The following is a 19,036-nucleotide window of genomic DNA, read 5'->3' as shown; positions in this document are numbered from 1 at the left end:
AAATAATTTAGTGTGGTATTGTAGTTGAAAAGACAAAATTCGACAAAAAAAACTAAAAAAAAAGGACAGAAAAGAAGACTAAAAAAACATGATTAAAAATGATAGAGGCTCAATTTATACTGGAATAAGTTTTAAGTAATATATTTTTATTGAAAAACATCACAACATAAAAAATAAAGATAATAATTTCATATTTTTTGGTGGACAATTATTATTTTTGACACATAACCAATAAATATAGTTCTATGTGCTCCAAGCACCTTTCATGAATTCTCTTTTGACTTCTTGACGCTGTAGGCATTCTTTTATGAAAGGTGCGTGACAATAAAAGGTTTCAAAAGGAATTGATCTTAAAAAAAAGAAAAGAAGGTGCAATGGCATGTGATTTATTTAATTTTAATTCAGGATTTTCATGTCGGCAAAAATTATGTGACGAGCGTCTATAAATTCAAAATCATGATTTGAAGACGTTAAGAAGATTCACTTTATTTTCATTTAAATTTCACCGACGTAAATATAAATTAATAACTCAGAGAATGCATAAACACTTTGTATAAAGGTAAAAAAGATATAAAACAAAATATTTATTTTTCAACCACTTTTTGAATTCTTGCATACATAAAACAATATAAATCAATGTAATGTTGTAGAATTTATTTAATGAGAATGGTAATGCCGTCATTAAAACAATATAATATCGTATAAAAAAATTAGAAAAAAACTACAATTTTTTTTAGAGAATAATTTATATCATACGAATAACATTTTGACGATTGGCACCCTCCTCTTTGGCACCGCCGCTATTGATGCCCTGCTATTGATATCCTCTCGATGGACAGGCTAACAATTGACACCCGCCTGGTCGATACCCTCAAGGTCGAACCGCAGAAGATTGATACACCGTCTCGCAGCTGCGGGAACGTTGAATCATGTTCTGCGATGGAACTTGCTGCTTTGAATTTGGAACTCCAGCTCGCACACAAGTCGCAGAGCCTGCTTGAATTATGTGAGAGGCCATTCTCATCAACATCGCAGTTGTGAAGAATGACTTCGGTGATATTGCAGGTGTAGTATGTTACTGAGAATGTCTGTGGCGAGTGTGAGCGTAAGTGACGAGTGCCGGCGCAAGTTGGAGTAGTGAGGTTGCAAGAAAGACTTGGCAATTGGTTTCAGCGGTAGAGAAAAAGAGTTCTCTGACATTGAATGCAAATGCCGTCCTTTAATGGAGGCGATTTTGTGCCCTACGCGAACTCGCCGGTCTCAGCGGGGGGAGACGGTGCGCCGGTGGTGCATACGGTGCACCATTCTATGGCCAGTACGCCTAGGGTTCTAGTTTCCTGGGGGCCGGGAAACACTCTGCGCTTATCATACCTGCCGCAGGTCGTAAGAGATGGAGATGACGACATGAAAATTTCTAGCTCTCGGGAGGGTGATGCCGCGAATGGTCAAGTGGTGGAGGTCAAGCTGGGAAAGAAGGACGATCAGCCGCTTGCTGAGAAGCGGGCCCTTGCTTATTCTTCTGCTCAGGCATTCGCGTTATTGCAGAATCAGAAGCAGCAAATGCTGCAGAGTGATGGCGGATCAAGCCGAACGGGTACATTTGATTGGTATGTTCTCCTTTCCTCATTTATTAATCCATTTTGCTTGCTCGAGGTTACTGGGCAAAGTCGCGGACCACAGCTCAATCTATGATATTTACGTGAGTGTCGTACGTATTATAAAACTTCTCAAAAACATCAATACTTAGGTCCTAGGGTTTATGAGAGTTTACGAACTATTGATCGTTTGGTCTGAGATGACAATATTTTTCTTTGACCGTTCTTTTGAACAATTATCTCAGAAACGTAGCGTCCTCTTGAATTCCTTAAAATAAATCAGAGGCTAATTATTTTAGATTGTATAGCTGCACCGGGTCTGCGCCCTGTTTGAAATGGTGCGGGTACCTCTACTTACGACAGAGCAGCCACTACTCATCAAAACATCTATATTTCGAGACTTAACATAAATTTGTCACGAAGATTTTATGTTGTCTGCACCTCGGCGCTTTTTCTAATTGGAGGGAACTGATTCCTTTCTTCAAACAATCTGTAGTTATATTAAGCTTTGATAATGAGCATTGACGCCAGTTAAGCGGGCAGCTCCTCTTCAGTCGTTTCATGCGCGCATTAAACACATTTTTCTGGCGTATTCCATGTGTACTTATAGGAATTGTGTTACCGAGCCCATGGTAACGAGTTATGCGCATTACTAATTTCCGGAAAGTCTTGTGATGTCGTCGATGTTAATAAAGGCCATGCACTCAATTTTGAAGAATGTCGCACGGAGGTCCTCTGATGACATGCTTTGGATTTTTTAATTTTTAATTTTTTTTTTTTTTAATGCAGCAGTCTAACTCGCATTACGCAATGTCTCGTAGTCAGCTTACCTTCCTCATCCTGTCTACAATGTACATTTAGTATCCTCATCATAGGACGCTTGCAAGGACTTAGAAGACAGTACCAAGGCATTGCTGTCATTGTTGGAGGACATATGCTTTCCATTTTAATGAACGGAAGGCCGTTATTCTGTGTGTGTGTGTTTTCTTTTTCTTTTTCCGTACTTTTGTGACGTTTCTGATTATGCATAATTCCTTGATAATATTCTTATTTTGTGGTAGGTGGCAAGCGGTGTTGGAGTACAGCCAAATCATCAGTGCCACACTTGGACCCGCTTCTGGACCTCCTGGCTCAGCTACAGACTTCTCTGGCTTCCCTACAAAGGCAAGGTTGATTTACTTACTCTATTGTGTGAAATAGTGGATGTGCTTATTAAGTTTTATGTAAGGTTTATCATAGTGGTCATCCTTTACGGCGTTGCTGTGACGGGTGTCTTTCTGTTGTCTACACTTCCTGCTAGGCGACAACCTGGTTTGATGTTATTAATCTTTTTCTTGTTATAATCTCGACGTAGCAGGAGCTACAAGCGAGTACCAAGCCAACAACTGTGAAGGCCATTTGGGACCTTGTGGAAATATTCTATGTTGATAAAAATGGTGCATCTTGGTTGCCAGAGCGTTTGGTGGAGTGGCTGGCTGTAAGTTATTGCTGGATTCTCTGCATTTCATTTCATTTTATTTAAAACTTGGGTGGCGAATTGTCGTGTTACTACTTTTACCTTGCAACAATTTCTAAATATCCTAGCTACTCTAGAATGAAAGGCGTTATCTGAAGATTTTTTCGTCGTGCACATGAGTGCTTTTGGCTTATACATATGAGTTGGTGCTTAATCTGTGCTACAATTTGCTTATAAATCTTTTGTTTGACAATTTATAGTTTATTTATTTATTTTTAAGTCGACTTTCCTTTCATTTTCATTTCAGAGCTACGATGCTGTGTTATCAAGTAATACCTTGCATACCAAGCTGACAAAGCTCCAGCAGAGACTAGTCAATTTACGGGTAATAATCATCTTCCTGTTAGTTAACTTGATGTAATTTGTTAATCTAGTATACAATAATTTGTGGTAGCCGGAAAATCTGATTGCTCCTAGTCTCTAGTCTCAATGTAAGTAATAAAACTTTCATGTTGTAGTCCAATTGTATTTCTGATATATGCAATCTAGTTTTCTGGACTGGTACTCAATTTAATTGTTTCTTGTATTAGTTTCCAGAAGAGGAGAAAGAGTACTGGGATGGAGTAGCTTCTGCGCTTGCAGTTGGATGGCTTGATATTGCGGTGAGGATTTTGAGCTCTATTTCTGTTTGATGATGATACTTTTAAACTCCACGTACACCTTTCTTTTAATCCTCCACCTTGACAAGCTCTTCCTTAGTATCGGCCATCTTCGGTTTCAAGTCTCGTTTAGATTGTCTCATTTTTTTCTCATTGACTTCTTTGGCCTATGCACATGTGAAAGTAAGTTTTCATCCGAATTCTACTTGTGCACGAGCTTGAAAGCTGGAATGCCTGTCACTTACAAAATAAATGAATGCAGGTTTATCTACTCCGAATGCATGGGTCTTATCAGCATGACCAAATTGACAACCGCAATGTAAGCTTTGATTAATGTGTGTGTGATTACCCATGCAACTGAACTTTGTGTGTCTACTTCTCCAGTCTCCCAGGTCTACTCGGCTATTGTTGGTTTTCGCCACCATTCCATAAGCCGTGCATCTAGAATGCAATTGCAATCTTGCAGTTTCAGCTTTTGCTAACCACTGTACCGAAGCTAGTGAAACGAATGTCATCATATCACTTGGAGCAATAATGCTGGATTGTCCTTGTCTGTGGCTGTTATGATCTTAACCTTTATGCTGCAGTTTGCGCATGATGGTGATTGACCTGTATTTGTTGATGTGCAGGTTGAGAATGGTTTAGTTGAAACTGTGGCAGTATTGATATCAAAGATGCCTCGTCTTCGACCAAGTTTACCCGCGGGTGCTCCTGGTCAAGCTTTTGACTTCAAACCTGAATTTAGCAAGGTGAGTTGTATACTTTATTCCTTTGAAAGTCCCTACGCCAATTACTGATTGTTCTTATCGCACTTTTTGGCTCTTGTGGCAAGCGTTACTGACACACTATTTGAAAATGGAATTAAGGCATGGGAGAAGTGGCGGAGTCAAGTGGCGAAATTGGATGGAAGCACATATTGGGGAGAATGTAATAATATTACTACTCAAAAGGGTTTAAAGAAGCTTCTAAAAGTCTTACTTGGGAGTATAGAGGACCTACTGCTATCTACCACCCACTGGATGGAGCTATTAGTTGCTCATTTGCTTCACGTTCAGCCATTTTCCAAGGTATTGTCTTGACACCTATAGATGATGTGTTTTTCGTAATCTATTGACCAATCAGTCGTGCTTGCAGATGTAGTTGCAATGGCAATTAATCGATATTTACAATAGAGTTCTTACAGGATTTACTCTTTCTGGACTCTGGTAGGAGGCGCAAACTCTTATCGCCGTTTATAGACAGAGAAGGGATTGTAGCTTTACATGATAGATTGATGAAAGGCAGCCCTAGGTTTAGCTGTATTAAACCTTTGTATGATACGGATGTCTTCTCTAATCTTGTGAAGTGTAGGTGTCCGAGGGTTTAGCAGGTTATGCTGTGAAGTGCGTGGAGTCTAAGGGAGATTCAGGAATGAATGAATCTACATCTGCAAATGATCCTCTTCAGGAGCTCACGCTAGCAATTCTAAGTGATGACACCGAGGTTTAACCCACATTTACTATGTTTGATCCTTTTGAAACTGAGCATGTATCTTCGAGCCTGCAGAGCTTAAATCTTAGTTTCATGGTTTGAATGTGGCTTACACTTTACTATCTGTAGAATGGATCTCGTCGCTTTTATTAAGTTGATGTCTTGTTCTTGTTTGTAAGGTCAATTCTTATTTATTCTCTTGTTCTTCAGTGTGTTTTTTCGCAAGATATTATCAGAAGGCGTAATGAAGCTTTTGCGAGCTTTCATGGTCTAAGTACTTGGTTAATTGTGATGGTTGAATCTGAAGCATGTCTAACCTCGTGATGAATTGATTCATGGTGTTAACGCAGGTGGTTGTTGCTGAGTGTACTAGGCTTTTCGATCCTTGGTAAGTGACCACAATTGTAATTTAGTTTCACATCCTCAAAATCATTTTAACATTTAAATGTATTGCTTTATAAAAAATTATTGATCAGGGTCAATTTCTTAGTTTTTTTGTCCATCTTAGTTATCAAGGATCTGATAATAAGAGCTCTACGTCAACATTATGACGCACAGGTTGATGGCACACCTGATGGAGTTGTTAACAGCAAAGAGCAAGTATGCCCAGTCAATTTTAAGGGAGGAGCGGTATGCCTTGGGTGGCATTAGTTTGGAAGAACTCAACCGCTTGTCTTATGCTCAAGTTCTTTGTTCTCATCAGCTTACTTGGCAGGTATGGCCGTTGTCAGCCGTCATTTTTTCATGTTCGTGTAGATGTTAGTGCGCATGGTTTCCTACCAAGTAGATTCTGACTGGTTCTGATGCTCAGATTTGAGAGATGGATACCTTAACAATATATTCATTCTTGTTGTTGCTCATGCAGCTCGCGCCAGTTTACCTATCATTTTGTCCACGGCAGGGTTTGGGCATTCTGGAGACACTATTGTTGAAACAGCCAGTTTCTACCAGCGACCGTTTGGCTCTCAAAGTGGGTTTATCTCAGTTATGGAGGCCATATTTTTTCTAATTTTTTTCTTTTTTAACATTAGTTTAAATGTAGCACAATCATATAGAAGTATCTTAATTTAACGAACATCTATGATTTGGAATGTTGATCCAAAATGCAAGACTTCTGTTCTTGAACCTGAGAAGTTCACCATACACCTTTTCGTGAATTCTTTTGTTTGACCCTCAGGTCTTGGAGGTGTGCCGACTGTATGACCTTGGGACGGTAGCTACAACTGTAAATAGGGTACGATAACATTCCAGCATGAGATTGAAGTACCTGCTTACTGATATATTGTTTTGTTCTGCTTCATTTGTATGTTCTTTACTAGTCCAGCTCTTTCCATTTCAACGTCACAATCTATGGCATCTACTTATCGATTAGAGATCGCAGATTGTTGGGGTGCATCATTGGAAACATGGACGCAAGGGTGCGGGCATAGCCTGGTTGCAACGGGCTCAAGATGACAGACGTCTTGCAGCAGTGGCAGATGAACTTCTGGAATCAGTATCACTGGGTATGAGTGGTTCTCAAATGGAAACTCTTCAGGTGAGAGGTACCACATGATCCCAATGCATCCATGTATCGTGATCCCTCCAAGACATCTTGTTAAACACATGTATCTTGGCGCCTTGCAGGAACTTGAAGGCCTCGTTGACCTACTTGGATCTGAGCTTCATTCATCTCAGGGGCTCACTTTCTTACACAGGTACATGCCTTCTGGGTGTGGAATTCGTGACTGGATGGATGAATGTGATGAGAGGTTTCTTCATTTGTTCGTATGAAGTTCAACTTTTTGATTAACTCTGGTCTCTGACTCTATTTTATCACGCGACTTCTCTCCACTGTGAAGGTATAAGGATTTCAAGACTGGTCTTCAAATTATAAAAAAGTTGCGTAAACAGGAAACTGATCAGCAGAAGATAGCTGAACAAGGCAGACAAGCAGCTGATTTCTTGTTACAGGTATATTTATCATCGTTGTCTGGAACCCTGAGATGCTTTATTGGTTTATCAGTACTTTTTCGTTACTTTTTTCAAGGCATTGGAGCTTTGCATTAAGTTTTTCAGATTTTAGCTTCATGCGATTGTATTTTTATTTGTTTCCTTGACTGGGTGACTGCATCTTTATGGATGACTTTCTACTGCAGTTGCTGAAACCTCAAGTCACACCCCAGAGATTCTGGCTACCACTGTTGCGAGATGCGGTATGATTCATGGCACTCGTGCAATTCCTATATTTACTTATCTGCTTACCTTAACTTTCAATGTTATTTTGGCTTGTGGTTTTAATGATTCTCGTGCATTTTAAAAGTTGGTTCTCATCTTGTCTACTTCATTGAATATCAGGTTGAGTTGTTGGAGTGGCCAGAGATGCCGCTATTAGGTATTCATGAAACGAATCTTTTGTTGAGTAGGTTGCAAGAGCTCTCACTTGCCAAGGTCCGAGGTGATCTGGAGGGAATTGACCCACGTGATCTCTCGCGCCAATCGTTAGAGAGGATACGGCTTGCCTTGGCATGCAACTTAGGTCGGGCTTTATTGCAAGAGTGACTTGCAGAAATGACTTGAGCCTAGGGTACTGTACATCTCATACATTTTGGATAAAAAACTCATCCAGCTGTGTTGGCCATTGTTTCTAGTTTTTGTCTAATTTCAAATGGTCTTGAATCTCCAAAGTTTTGCGTCTGCCTTGGTTGAGTTTTATTTTAAGACACTGGAGTCATAAGTGTCCTACAATTTAATTAACAACTATGTAGTTTTCACTAGTTTTCATATGGTCTGCTCACTTGGTGTCCAAAACATGCTATTTTCGATAAAAAAATGTGTATATTTTTAAGGATATCAAATTTTGAATAACAATGTAAAAGTGAATACAAACATGAATGCCAAGAGCTTATTCTTGTACATGTTAAAATTTATTCATGTGGATTTATTTCATCACATGGAATATATATATTTATATATTTATATATGTATGTAATTTATTGTTACATTAAACATTTAAATTGATGTGTTTACCAATGAAATATCAAAATATGATAATAATATGACATAAGACTTGTGCATACTTTCTACTATTAGTAAAATAAAATTAAAATTTTAATATCTTTACATTAAAAAGTGTTATATAAATTTGATTACTTTGAAAGAATTATTGCACATTCAAAGAATATATACAAAGTTTTATTAAAAGTAGCATGCAATATATACTATTTTGAAGCAAACTAATCATATAAAAACTCATACAAAAAACATAGTTACTTCTTAATGCTTCAATTTTAGGACTTTAATGATTAGTATTTAAAAAAAAACTCAATTTGAACAAAGATAAAACTTTGGAGATTCAAAACTATTGACAATAACTAGAAAAAATTGCTAAGATACATGGATGAATTTGTGATATATATAGTTTTTAAATTAGTAATATTACAAAATTTATAAAAAATTAAAAAATTAAACAAAAGAAATAAATATATTTTCCAATACAAAATACACCGTAGTATGTCAAGGACATGAATCACTTTAGAATCTTAAAGAAACAATACACTTATCTATTAGTGAAGAAGAAAAAAATTTAGAAAATAAGAGATAGTTATAAAAAGTAGAGTATATTGAATAATGCTCTAATGAAAGTACCATAAGTTGGAACTTATCTAACATATAATCAAACTTTGACAAAGGTGCTTCCTCCCCTCTTTTGGTGCATTTGTAATCATAACAAATAAAATCTACTAATTGGATGAATGCCATAGCTACTATTTTGTTACATTGTATTAAAGTTGGGTCTGTTTTGGAATAGCAACCATGATGCTTTGTTATTGAGTGTGACCAATACTAATCACAAACTTATTATTGCTGTTGTTGATTGGTGTTGTTGCTACTGTTGTTGCTAATTACCATTATTGGTATTTAAGAAGTGATTGTTGTTGCAGTTTCTATTTTATTATAACTTGGTATTGCTGCCCTTTGCTATTGCTTTTGATACAACATTTGTTATTATTGATTGTTCTATTGTTATTACTACAAGACTTATTGTTCAATAATTTCATAGTTGTTACATTTGTTGTCTCGGCAATGGCATTATCTTCAAATAACCATCACATTAATTAGTTGGATGATAGGAACAATGATTTATGAGCATTTGTCATGAAGCACTTAATGAATATATATATATATATATATATATAAAGTCTACATGCATATAGACAAGACATTGCATACAAGTACAAAGGATGTCATATTATAACATGACTAATTGGTAAAAGAGAGAAGAAAACATTACATTATGAAATATTTTATTTCAAAATATAGTAGCAAATTATCTCAAAAATATAGATAATAGTCAAGGAGGTAGTAAAATTAATAATAATTAATATAATTATTTTATAAAATGATATTCTATTTATTTTGTAGGATCATAAATAAGAAAAAAAATATAAATTAGCAAAATTAGTATCCTTGGCATCTTAAGGTAGAAATAAATAAAAAGTTCTAAGAAAAATTAACTAAAAAAACTAAATATTATTTTTTGGAGAAGAGTAGTTATGAACCTAGGTGAAAATTAGACATTGAGGTGTAAAATAGTGCCTTTACAACAAATCTAGAGCTCTTTTGTTGCTTAAAGAAAAAAATTAGAGAAAAACTTAATAAAGTTTGGTTAAGCATTGATTTTGAGTGATTTGGATTAATATTGAAATTTTAAGAACTTTTCAAAATAAGAGGTGGTTTGGATTTGAGAAATAAGAGACAATTCATATGTTAGAAAATTTTGTGAACATTCTAATATATTGATGGATAAACAGTTGTAGGCTTGTGCATCTAATTATGTTGAATTTAATTTATGAATTTGAATTTATTTTAATGGTTAGATTTTAAAGGCTGATAAGGATTTTTTTGATCTTAAATGATTTATTGCTTGAATTGAATTAAAATTTTATAAGTAAGCCTTGAATTTAATTTTTAACAATTTTGTTAATTTGAATATAAATAAATAATTAAATAAATAATTATTACTCCTAAAAAATCAACATCAAGGTTTTAAAAAAAAAGACGATTGATATCTAAGGAATTAAAAAATATTTTCTTTTAATTTGTAAATTAGATTATTTTTTAAATTATTGTATTTATATTTGATGATTAATTTGTAATGTGTACAAAATTTGAAGTAATATCAATAATTCAATTAATAATTATTGAATTTTTAAGATTGTTTAGGATTTCATTAGAAATTTTTAGGATTTGTTCATGATTTCATTAATATTTTTTAAGATTTATTTAGTATTGATTAGGTTTTGGTTAGGATTTTATTAAGGTTTGTAAAATATCTTTAGAGTTTCATTAAAATTTGATAGGATTTATTTACAATTTTATTTTTATTTTTTAAAGTTTGTTTAGATATTTATTATGATTTATTAGGATTTATTTATGATATTTTTAAGGTCGTATTTGTCATAGATATCCATATTTATCTTAATAATTAACTAAATAATATGAGTAGATAGAAGTAAATGAAAGAAGATAAATTTGATAATATCTTATAAAGAAGCTTTATAGATGCTGCTTTTCTTTTATACATGTCTATATGTGATTGGTAGGTTCAAAACTTAGCCATATGTTGTACATGTTGGCTACTTGTGGTACAAGTTAAATATAAATCGCGCATATATGAAGCTTGTTTTGAAAGTTAGACACATGTCTTATGAGTTGGATACATGTTGAGGGTCCTACAAAACATCACTATGCACCTCTTAGTTAGATAATACATATGGAGGCAAGAGTGAGGCCTTCCTCACTCTTGTCAACACTTTTTTTACTTCTAATCTAGTTTGAAGTGTCTCTAGTTTTCTTGTCTTTTGATAATAGCTATTCTAGTTTCTTTTTAAACATATATATATATATATATATATATATATATACATATTTTTTTGTCATCTTTCTTTAAAAAATGTCTCACTTGTTGATTTACATTCTTTGAGTTTTAATCTTTGATATTATAAAAGTATTCCTAGAATTTTAAAAGAATCTTTTTAAGATATTATATAAATTCTTCATGATTTTTATAAAAATAATTTCATTTTTTATTTTTTTATTTTTATAAATTTTTATTTTTTTAAAATATTATTTTATAGATTTCTTTATAATTTTTTTATTAATTCTTTAGAATTTATTTAGAATTTCTTTTATTATTCTTTATAATTTTTATAAATTATCTAATGATTCTCTTAGAATTTTTTAAAGACTATTTCAAATTTGATTAAGATTTAACTATAATAATTAATATTCAATTAAGATTTAATTAAAATTGATTCAAAATTTTAATAGAATTTTTAGATTCTTTATTTAATAAAAATATAATTCACTTTCTTTGGCTAAACATCTAATACATTATCAGTTTAGTTTTAATTTAATACAACAATAAGAAATAAAAATAAAAATAAAAATCAAGCAAGGTAGAATCATATGCATTAATTGCCTTTAATGTCTTAAAGCCTTTATAGCTAATATTCATATATAAATTTAAGTCAGAAAAAGAAAAAGAAAATATTCTAGCTAAGATCTATAAGCCATTGGGAGTCATTATTGAAATCTCCTTCATGAAGAAATTCTACAATCTTTGGTATGTTGCCATGTAATAATATGACTAATTGGTGAAAGAAAAAAAAATATTATAAAAGAGCTTAATTAAAAATTTAATTAAAAATTACTTAAAAATAATATAAATATAGATAGGAAGGTGGTAAAAATATTTAGTATCATCTTCTCTTTTTATAAAATTGGTTTCTACTTACTTTGTAGGATCATAAACTAGGTAAAAAATGATAAATTAGCAAAATGAATACTATATGCATATCTTAAGGTGATAGTTTAAAATAGCTTTTGACAAAAAGTTCTTAAAAAAACCTTAAATTGATATCCAAGGAGGATCAATTGTGAAGTTAAATTGAAATTAGATTCCATAATATAAAATCACTTGGCTAAAAAAAAATAAGAGGTTCTTTTGTTGGCTAAAGAATGGAATTCAAGAGTAGACAAGCAAGAGGTTTTTTAGGAGTTGATTTTGAATGATTAAGTTTGTAATGACTTTGTAAGAACTTTGTAGAGTCAGGGTTGTTTTGAGGTGACTTTGGTTCTTGAGAAATAATAAAGGTTTATACTTTAGATAGTTTTGTGACATTTAAATTAGATCTGCTAATGAAAATTGGTAGGTTTATTATCATAGTTGTGTTAAATGTATGCTGTATTTTTGAGCTCAGTCAAAAAATTACTTTTAAAATTATTGAAAATTACTTTTAAGATTTTAGCCTTAGAGCTGATTAGTTGCATTTCATTAAAGTTAAGAAGGTTACTCTTATCTCCTCATATATATATATATATATATATTACATTGTCAATATAAACATAATGACATAATTGATACAATAATATATTTTTTGCTTGTAACTTGTATGATATTTCTTCGACTAAGAGAACAATAATAATACTAGCACTTGTTGTACCACCGCTATTTATTTTAGGATATTTTTCATTGCCTCATCATTGTTTGCTTTGTCTACAAGCCCTATAACTTCTTTTGGACTTATCAATCTTTATTTTTTTTGTTTGAAGGAAGTTACAAAGGTTTCAACAATGTTCAAATCACAAGGTGGTCTTCCTACCTTGGAATGGGACATTATTAATGGATAAGAGGACCTATCAACTATCTTCAAAAGAAATAAAGATTAGAATATGTAGAAAATATAATTTGCCACATCTTAGACTTTCTTAACATATGATCACTACTCTTTGTGGAACTCATATCTAAAAAGGAAGTAATGTCATTGATATATATCTATTATAATTATTACTTAGGTAATATGAATAAGTAGAAGTAGATAAAAGTAGATTAATTTCATAATACCTTATAGAAAAGCTTTGTAGAAGCTTCCTAAACTTTATTTTGACTTTATATGTATTTGTAGTTGATTGGTAGGTTAGAAAGTTAGTCAATAAGTTAACCACGTACCACATGTATTGGTAGCTTGTAGAACAAGCTAATTATATAGTGTCTATATAGAAAACTTGTTTTGCAAGTTAAGATACATGTTATGTAAAGTCAACATGTTTTTAGACGTCCTATAGAATATAGCCACATAGATTCTAGGTTGATAATTGTCATGGATATATATTTACTATAATTATTATTTAAATAATATAAATAGGTAGAATTAGGTAAAAGTAGATTAATTTCATAATATCTTCTAGAAAAGCTTTTTAGAAGCTTTTTAGATGCTATTTTAACTTTACATATGTTTGTAGTTGATTGATAGGTTAGAAACTTTGTCAACAAGCTATTCAGGTGCCACATATATTGGTAGCTTGCAAAATAAGCTAATTATGTGGCGCCTATATAAAAAAATTTCCTTGCAAATCAAGATATGTATCATATAAAGTTAATATATTTTTGAAGGTCCTATAGAACATCAACACATAGATTCTAAATAGATAGTATATATAGAAGTAAGAATGAAGCCTTCTTCACTCTTGTCAATTCCTTTCTTACTTCTAATCTAGATTCAAGAGTCTCTAGTTTCTTTGTCTTTTAATAATAGCCGTTTCAATTTCCTTTTAATATACATACTTCTTTATTTCTATTTTGTTACTTTTCTTTTGACATAGATTTCTCAGATTTATACATCTTTTTTTAGTTTATTTCTTTGACAATAGTACATATAGATGCAAGAGTGAAGCCTTTTTTTTACTCTTGTCAACTCCTTTCTTACTTTCAGTCTAATTTCAAGAATCTCTAATTTTCTTGTCTTTTGGTAATAGCCATTCTAATTTCTTTTTAATGTACATGCTTTTCTATTTCTATTTTGTCATATTTCTTTAAAAAAGCCTCATTTGATTATTTTCTTTTATTGAGTTCTTATCTTTGACAATAATAGATTCATGCCATAGAAAAAGAACTTGATTCTATAAGAGATTATGGTATATGAAAGTTTTCATCTCTACCAAAGATCTTCAAAGTTATAGATTTGAAAAAAAAATTAAAAAAAAATACTTACTAGCAATGGTTCTATTGAGCATTTCAAAGCATCTTTGATTGTAAGAAATTTTATTAAAGTAGAAGAAATTGTTTACTAAGAGACTTTTGCACTAATTGCTTATCTTACAATAGTTTGTATGCTTATTGTGATTGTTGATATCTTTGATTGAAGTATGTTATAACTTGATATACTTTCAATTTTTTTGAATGGTAAACTAAAAAAAGATGATATCTATATGAAGATTCTAAATTTTTTGGAATTTTTTTCTAAAAGATAAAAATAAGATTTATAATTACTAAAAAAATTGAATGATATAAATTAATTTAAATAAAAATAGAATAAAAATTTGGATACATCTTTGTTTAGTCTCAATTAAAAGTGCTCAAAATTAGATCCTTATTTATACACAATATGCATTGAAAGATTGATTTTTTCACTAATTATATATGTCAATGATATTTTGATTGGTGGCAAGAACTTTGAAATCCTTATAAATTAGAATGATGAATTGCATGAATGCTATAAGATAAAAGACCTTACTAAATCCAATCATTTTTTTTTGTATTAATTTTTTAAAAGACAAGAAAAAAAGTACTATCAATTTGAGTCAAATTAAAGATATATATATATATATATATATATATATATATATTGGAAGTTGGAAGAATTGGTGATGAAAGATGTAAAAGTAGCTGCAATACCAATGATATAAGGTCATTACACTAAGCATGAGAATAACAAATCTTTTTATGCATAAGATGTTATAATAGGATATAGATGAGATATTTGTATTTTTGATATATAGGGATAGATAGTTAGAACCATATTTGAAAAGTTATAGTAGTTTTTAGAATTGAGGTTAAGTTAATGGACTAAGTAGGATCCACCATGGAACATTCTAAAAAGAATTTAAGGCAGTTATATAGATGGGGCCTATCTTAGAACCTTCTAGAAAAGGTTTAGGATAATTATTTATGTGGGATCTATCATGTAACCTTTTAGAAGAAGTTTAAGGTAGTTATCTAAGTGGAATCCATTATCTAAGAACATTCCAAAAAGTCCAAGATGGTAGAATAAAATATAAATAGGATTGGCCATGGTCTTTTGAGGCATCTAGTTAAATATAGATTTAGTCTTTTTTTAGATACAATTGAATTTTGTATCTTCCTATTTTTTTTCTATTTTGTTCTAATTATAATTATTATTATTTTTTTTTTTGTGTTCTATTCCGTTAGTTCTATTTAATTTTGTTCTAGTTTAGTTTGTCTTATCTTATAATAAGATTTTATAATGCTATAGATTAGAAGGATCTTAAATACATGAAATAGACTGGTTGTATTTTTATTGATATCAAAGCGAGTGTAAGACTATTTTTTGGTAGTGTATCAATAGTCATTATGTAGTCCAAGGTTATTGCAGTTACATTACATATTGTGTTGAGGCTACTACAAGCTACTCTTAAAAAGACAATTGAGAGGTAAGAAGATATTATAGTAGTGAAATCTAATAAAAAAATTATAAAATTAAAAATATGGCAAAGTTATCCCAAATGGAAGCTCAAATACAACATCTTTTAAGTCAAATAGCTAATTTGTAAAGGCAAATAGAAGCCTTGAGGACAAAGGAGTCAACATCTATTAGGCTGAAATTGAATAAGCTTAGTACATACTCTGAAACTTTAAGAGAAGAAGATGTATGTTAATGGCTCTTCAACATGCGACAATACCTCTAATCATCTAGGGCAAATACCACTAAAAGAATTATGTATGCAGCCAGCTATTTAAGAGATGCGGTAGCCATTTGGTGGAGACATTGAATTCAAAGCTATGGAGTTTAAGATAGATTTTGTGATTGGGAGGAGTTTGAAACTGAGTCTAGAAATCAATTTTGGCCCATCAATGCAAAGAAGATAGCATGCAATCAATTAGCAAATCTTATACAATTTAGGTTGGTGTAAGATTATGTTTCCTCATTCAAGTCCTTATAACTTTAAATTGGTAATGTTTCGGAGGCAGAGATGATGGATCAATTCTTACAAGGTTTGAAATCTAGAGTCTAGCAAGAGGTAGAACTAAAGAATCTACAAACATTCAAAGAGGCAATTCAGATTATAGAAAAGGTTAGTGCTATAGATTTTATAAATCATGGAGCATGACCTATAGCACAAAGTTCTATACTGCTATTTAATACTATAGCATAATAACCAATATCAATAGAGATTGATGCCCTATAAGGATCATTAATATGACAAAGATGACAAATATTGATACAAAATAGATTGTATTTCTATTATTGGAAGCCATGCTATTAGATTGAAGGTTATCCAAAATATCAAAATTCAAGCACCAACAAAACAAAGTAGATTCATAGTTTCAAAATTCACCAATTTGATAATGAGACAAAGTAGAAAAAAGAGGTTCCTCATTAAAGGCGCCAAGGGCCAATATTAAGAATAGCTACTATCTCTCAGAGACAAATAGCATAGCCTCAAATAACTATAAAAAGAATTAATTAGTACATCTAACAGAAGTATTAAGAAAACAACCATGTCAAGTACTTGTAGATTGTGGCTCTATGGAAAATTGCATCTTTACTAAAATTTCTAACTAACTTAGAATTAAAATCAAAGAAATCAAAGAAGGAAGTATATACTTTACAAATGACTAAAAGAAAGTATTGAGAGAGACATGTGAAGAAAAAACCTTAAAGTTGACTCATACCTTTGTCTTAAGAAGGAGAGATTGAAGGTGACATAGCTAAGATATGATGTTATCTTTGATATGCCATTGCTAGAGATGGAAAATAAGCAAGTTAATTAGATAGCAAGGATAATTTCCTTTAAAGATGGTAGTCACAAGGTGATTCTTTGTACCTCCACATTAAGTAAAGAAAAAAGATAATATGCAACTAAAGACTTACTGATAGGGACGACCTTTATAAAGAAACAAATATAGCATAAGCAATTGGTATATATGGTGATTTCAAATCTTACATCAATAGTATGAAAGGTAGTCAAAAGAAAAGAACATGCAAATCAACTCATATGAGAATATTGAGATGTTTTCCCAACTGACCTACCTAATGGCATGTCTCTTGATTGAATTACCTCCTTTCAAATAGAACTATTTCTCAATGACAAACCAACAAATCAACCAATTTATCACCTAGCACCAAAAGAACTTAAAGAGCTGCAAAAGACATTGAACAAATTTTTAAAAAAATGCCTCATTTGAGAAAGGACATCCTTATGGGAAGCACCTGTATTCTTTGTATCCAAGAAAGATGGTGGACTTTGGCTTTGCATTAACTACCAGGGCCTCAATAAGCAGACTATCAAGAATACATATCTACTTTCATACATGGATGATCTTCTTGACCAACTTTGAGATGCGACCATCTTTAGTAAATTGGATCTTTGGAGTAGCTATTCATACATACCTATTGGAAGAAAAGATGTAGAAAAGATGGTATTTTGTACATGCTATGAGTATTTGAAATGGCTGCTGGTTTTATCTTTTGGCCTTACCAATGCTCAAACCTCTTTCATCAGTCACATGAATAGATTATTTTGAAACCTTTTGAAAAAGTATGTAGTTGTCTTCATTGATGATATCATCATATATAATAAAATCCTTGAAGAGCATGAAAAACATCTACAAGAAGTTAGCTTCAAGATAGTTGCTTCTATTATAAGCAATGAAAATGTGAACTTTGGAAGTCGAAAGTCACCTTTTTGAGGTATATAGTCTCTTTTGAAGCATATGCATACCTTCAAAAGAGACTATATACCTCAATATAAAGCAATGGCGACACTATCTATTGAAAAAACTAGTGGTTGTTCAAACTGACCATCAATCCTTGCTACATGATTTATATTTAAAAAATATGAAATCATGATATCATTGTTGGAAAGAATAGTTATAGCTTTTTGATATTCAGCTTGAGTACAAGCAAAGGCAACAACATACTGTGCCAAACAACTTATTGCACATGCCAAACTTAAAAGATAAATTAAAAAAGAAAGTAGAAGTTTCTACTATTAATAGTATCATTTCAAATCTAATTAAAGAGATAGAATAGAAAAAAGCTATGTATTGGGATGCTTATTTTAAGATGATTAGCAATCAACTAAAGGTGGGCAATATATTATATAAAGATTACAGTCTTAGTGATGGCATACTCTATTTATGTATCTAATAATATTATACTTCAGATGCGCATACTTTAAGAAGGACATGACATTCCTATATCTTAACATCTAGGGTGATAAAAGACTCTAGAATGGATATCAAGGACGTGATTTTGGGTAAGTTTGGATCATGATGTTTGAGCTTTTATACATTCCTATAAGCCATGTCAATATAATTAAGCATGCAATGCAGCATCTCTTAGATTATTGTGGTCAATTTTGCTATCTATGGCATGTTGGGAGTAGGTGATTATGGATTTCATTACCCATTTGCTATCTTTGTGGATCAACTAGCAAAGCAACTTCTTTTGGCCATAGTGTGCTTGGTAATTGATATCCTGATACTTGTACAAGTCTTCTTTAATATTATCTTTAGTTACTATGGATTATTTCATGCCATCATTTCAAATCAAGATCCACCTTTCATAAGAAATTATTGGTAAACCTTATTTAAGCTACTAGACATACAACTTGTTATGTGTATAGTCTTTTATCTCCAAACAGATGGACAAATAAAGTATTGTCGTATTATGGTTTGGCTACCATGTGAAAATAATGTGATTATATATTTAATGTATAATTTACTTAGCAACATGGTAAGAGCCATGTTACTAGATTTTAGTTGGTTGTAGAGTGTAGTTAAATTACTA

General features: G+C 31.8%; 1 protein-coding gene across 2 annotated transcripts; it reads left to right on the top strand.

Annotated features, from left to right (window-relative positions):
- Nucleotides 1-924: 924 nt before the first annotated feature.
- LOC112292977 (nuclear pore complex protein NUP85) lies at nucleotides 925-7,809 on the top strand. 2 transcript variants are annotated; one of them, XM_024541975.3, is made up of 18 exons: nucleotides 925-1,607; nucleotides 2,657-2,759; nucleotides 2,953-3,072; nucleotides 3,359-3,436; nucleotides 3,642-3,713; nucleotides 3,973-4,029; nucleotides 4,340-4,459; nucleotides 4,577-4,777; nucleotides 5,061-5,192; nucleotides 5,531-5,568; nucleotides 5,739-5,895; nucleotides 6,046-6,150; nucleotides 6,358-6,414; nucleotides 6,562-6,717; nucleotides 6,807-6,877; nucleotides 7,022-7,133; nucleotides 7,319-7,375; nucleotides 7,586-7,809. In XM_024541975.3, the coding sequence occupies exons 1-18, from the start codon at nucleotides 1,204-1,206 to the stop codon at nucleotides 7,619-7,621; spliced, it is 2,076 nt and encodes a 691-aa protein (XP_024397743.1). In that variant the 5' UTR covers nucleotides 925-1,203; the 3' UTR covers nucleotides 7,622-7,809. The 2 variants fall into 2 exon arrangements, with proteins under 2 accessions (XP_024397743.1, XP_024397742.1); XM_024541974.3 differs by having other exon boundaries at nucleotides 7,518-7,809.
- The last annotated feature ends 11,227 nt before the right edge of the window (nucleotides 7,810-19,036 follow it).

The sequence above is a fragment of the Physcomitrium patens genome, chromosome 16, assembly GCF_059467195.1.
Source record: "Physcomitrium patens ecotype Gransden chromosome 16, ASM5946719v1, whole genome shotgun sequence".
Classification (NCBI taxonomy): domain Eukaryota; kingdom Viridiplantae; phylum Streptophyta; class Bryopsida; order Funariales; family Funariaceae; genus Physcomitrium; species Physcomitrium patens.
The sequence above is the reverse complement of the archived record's forward strand: the minus strand, read 5'-3'. Positions and strand labels throughout refer to the sequence as shown.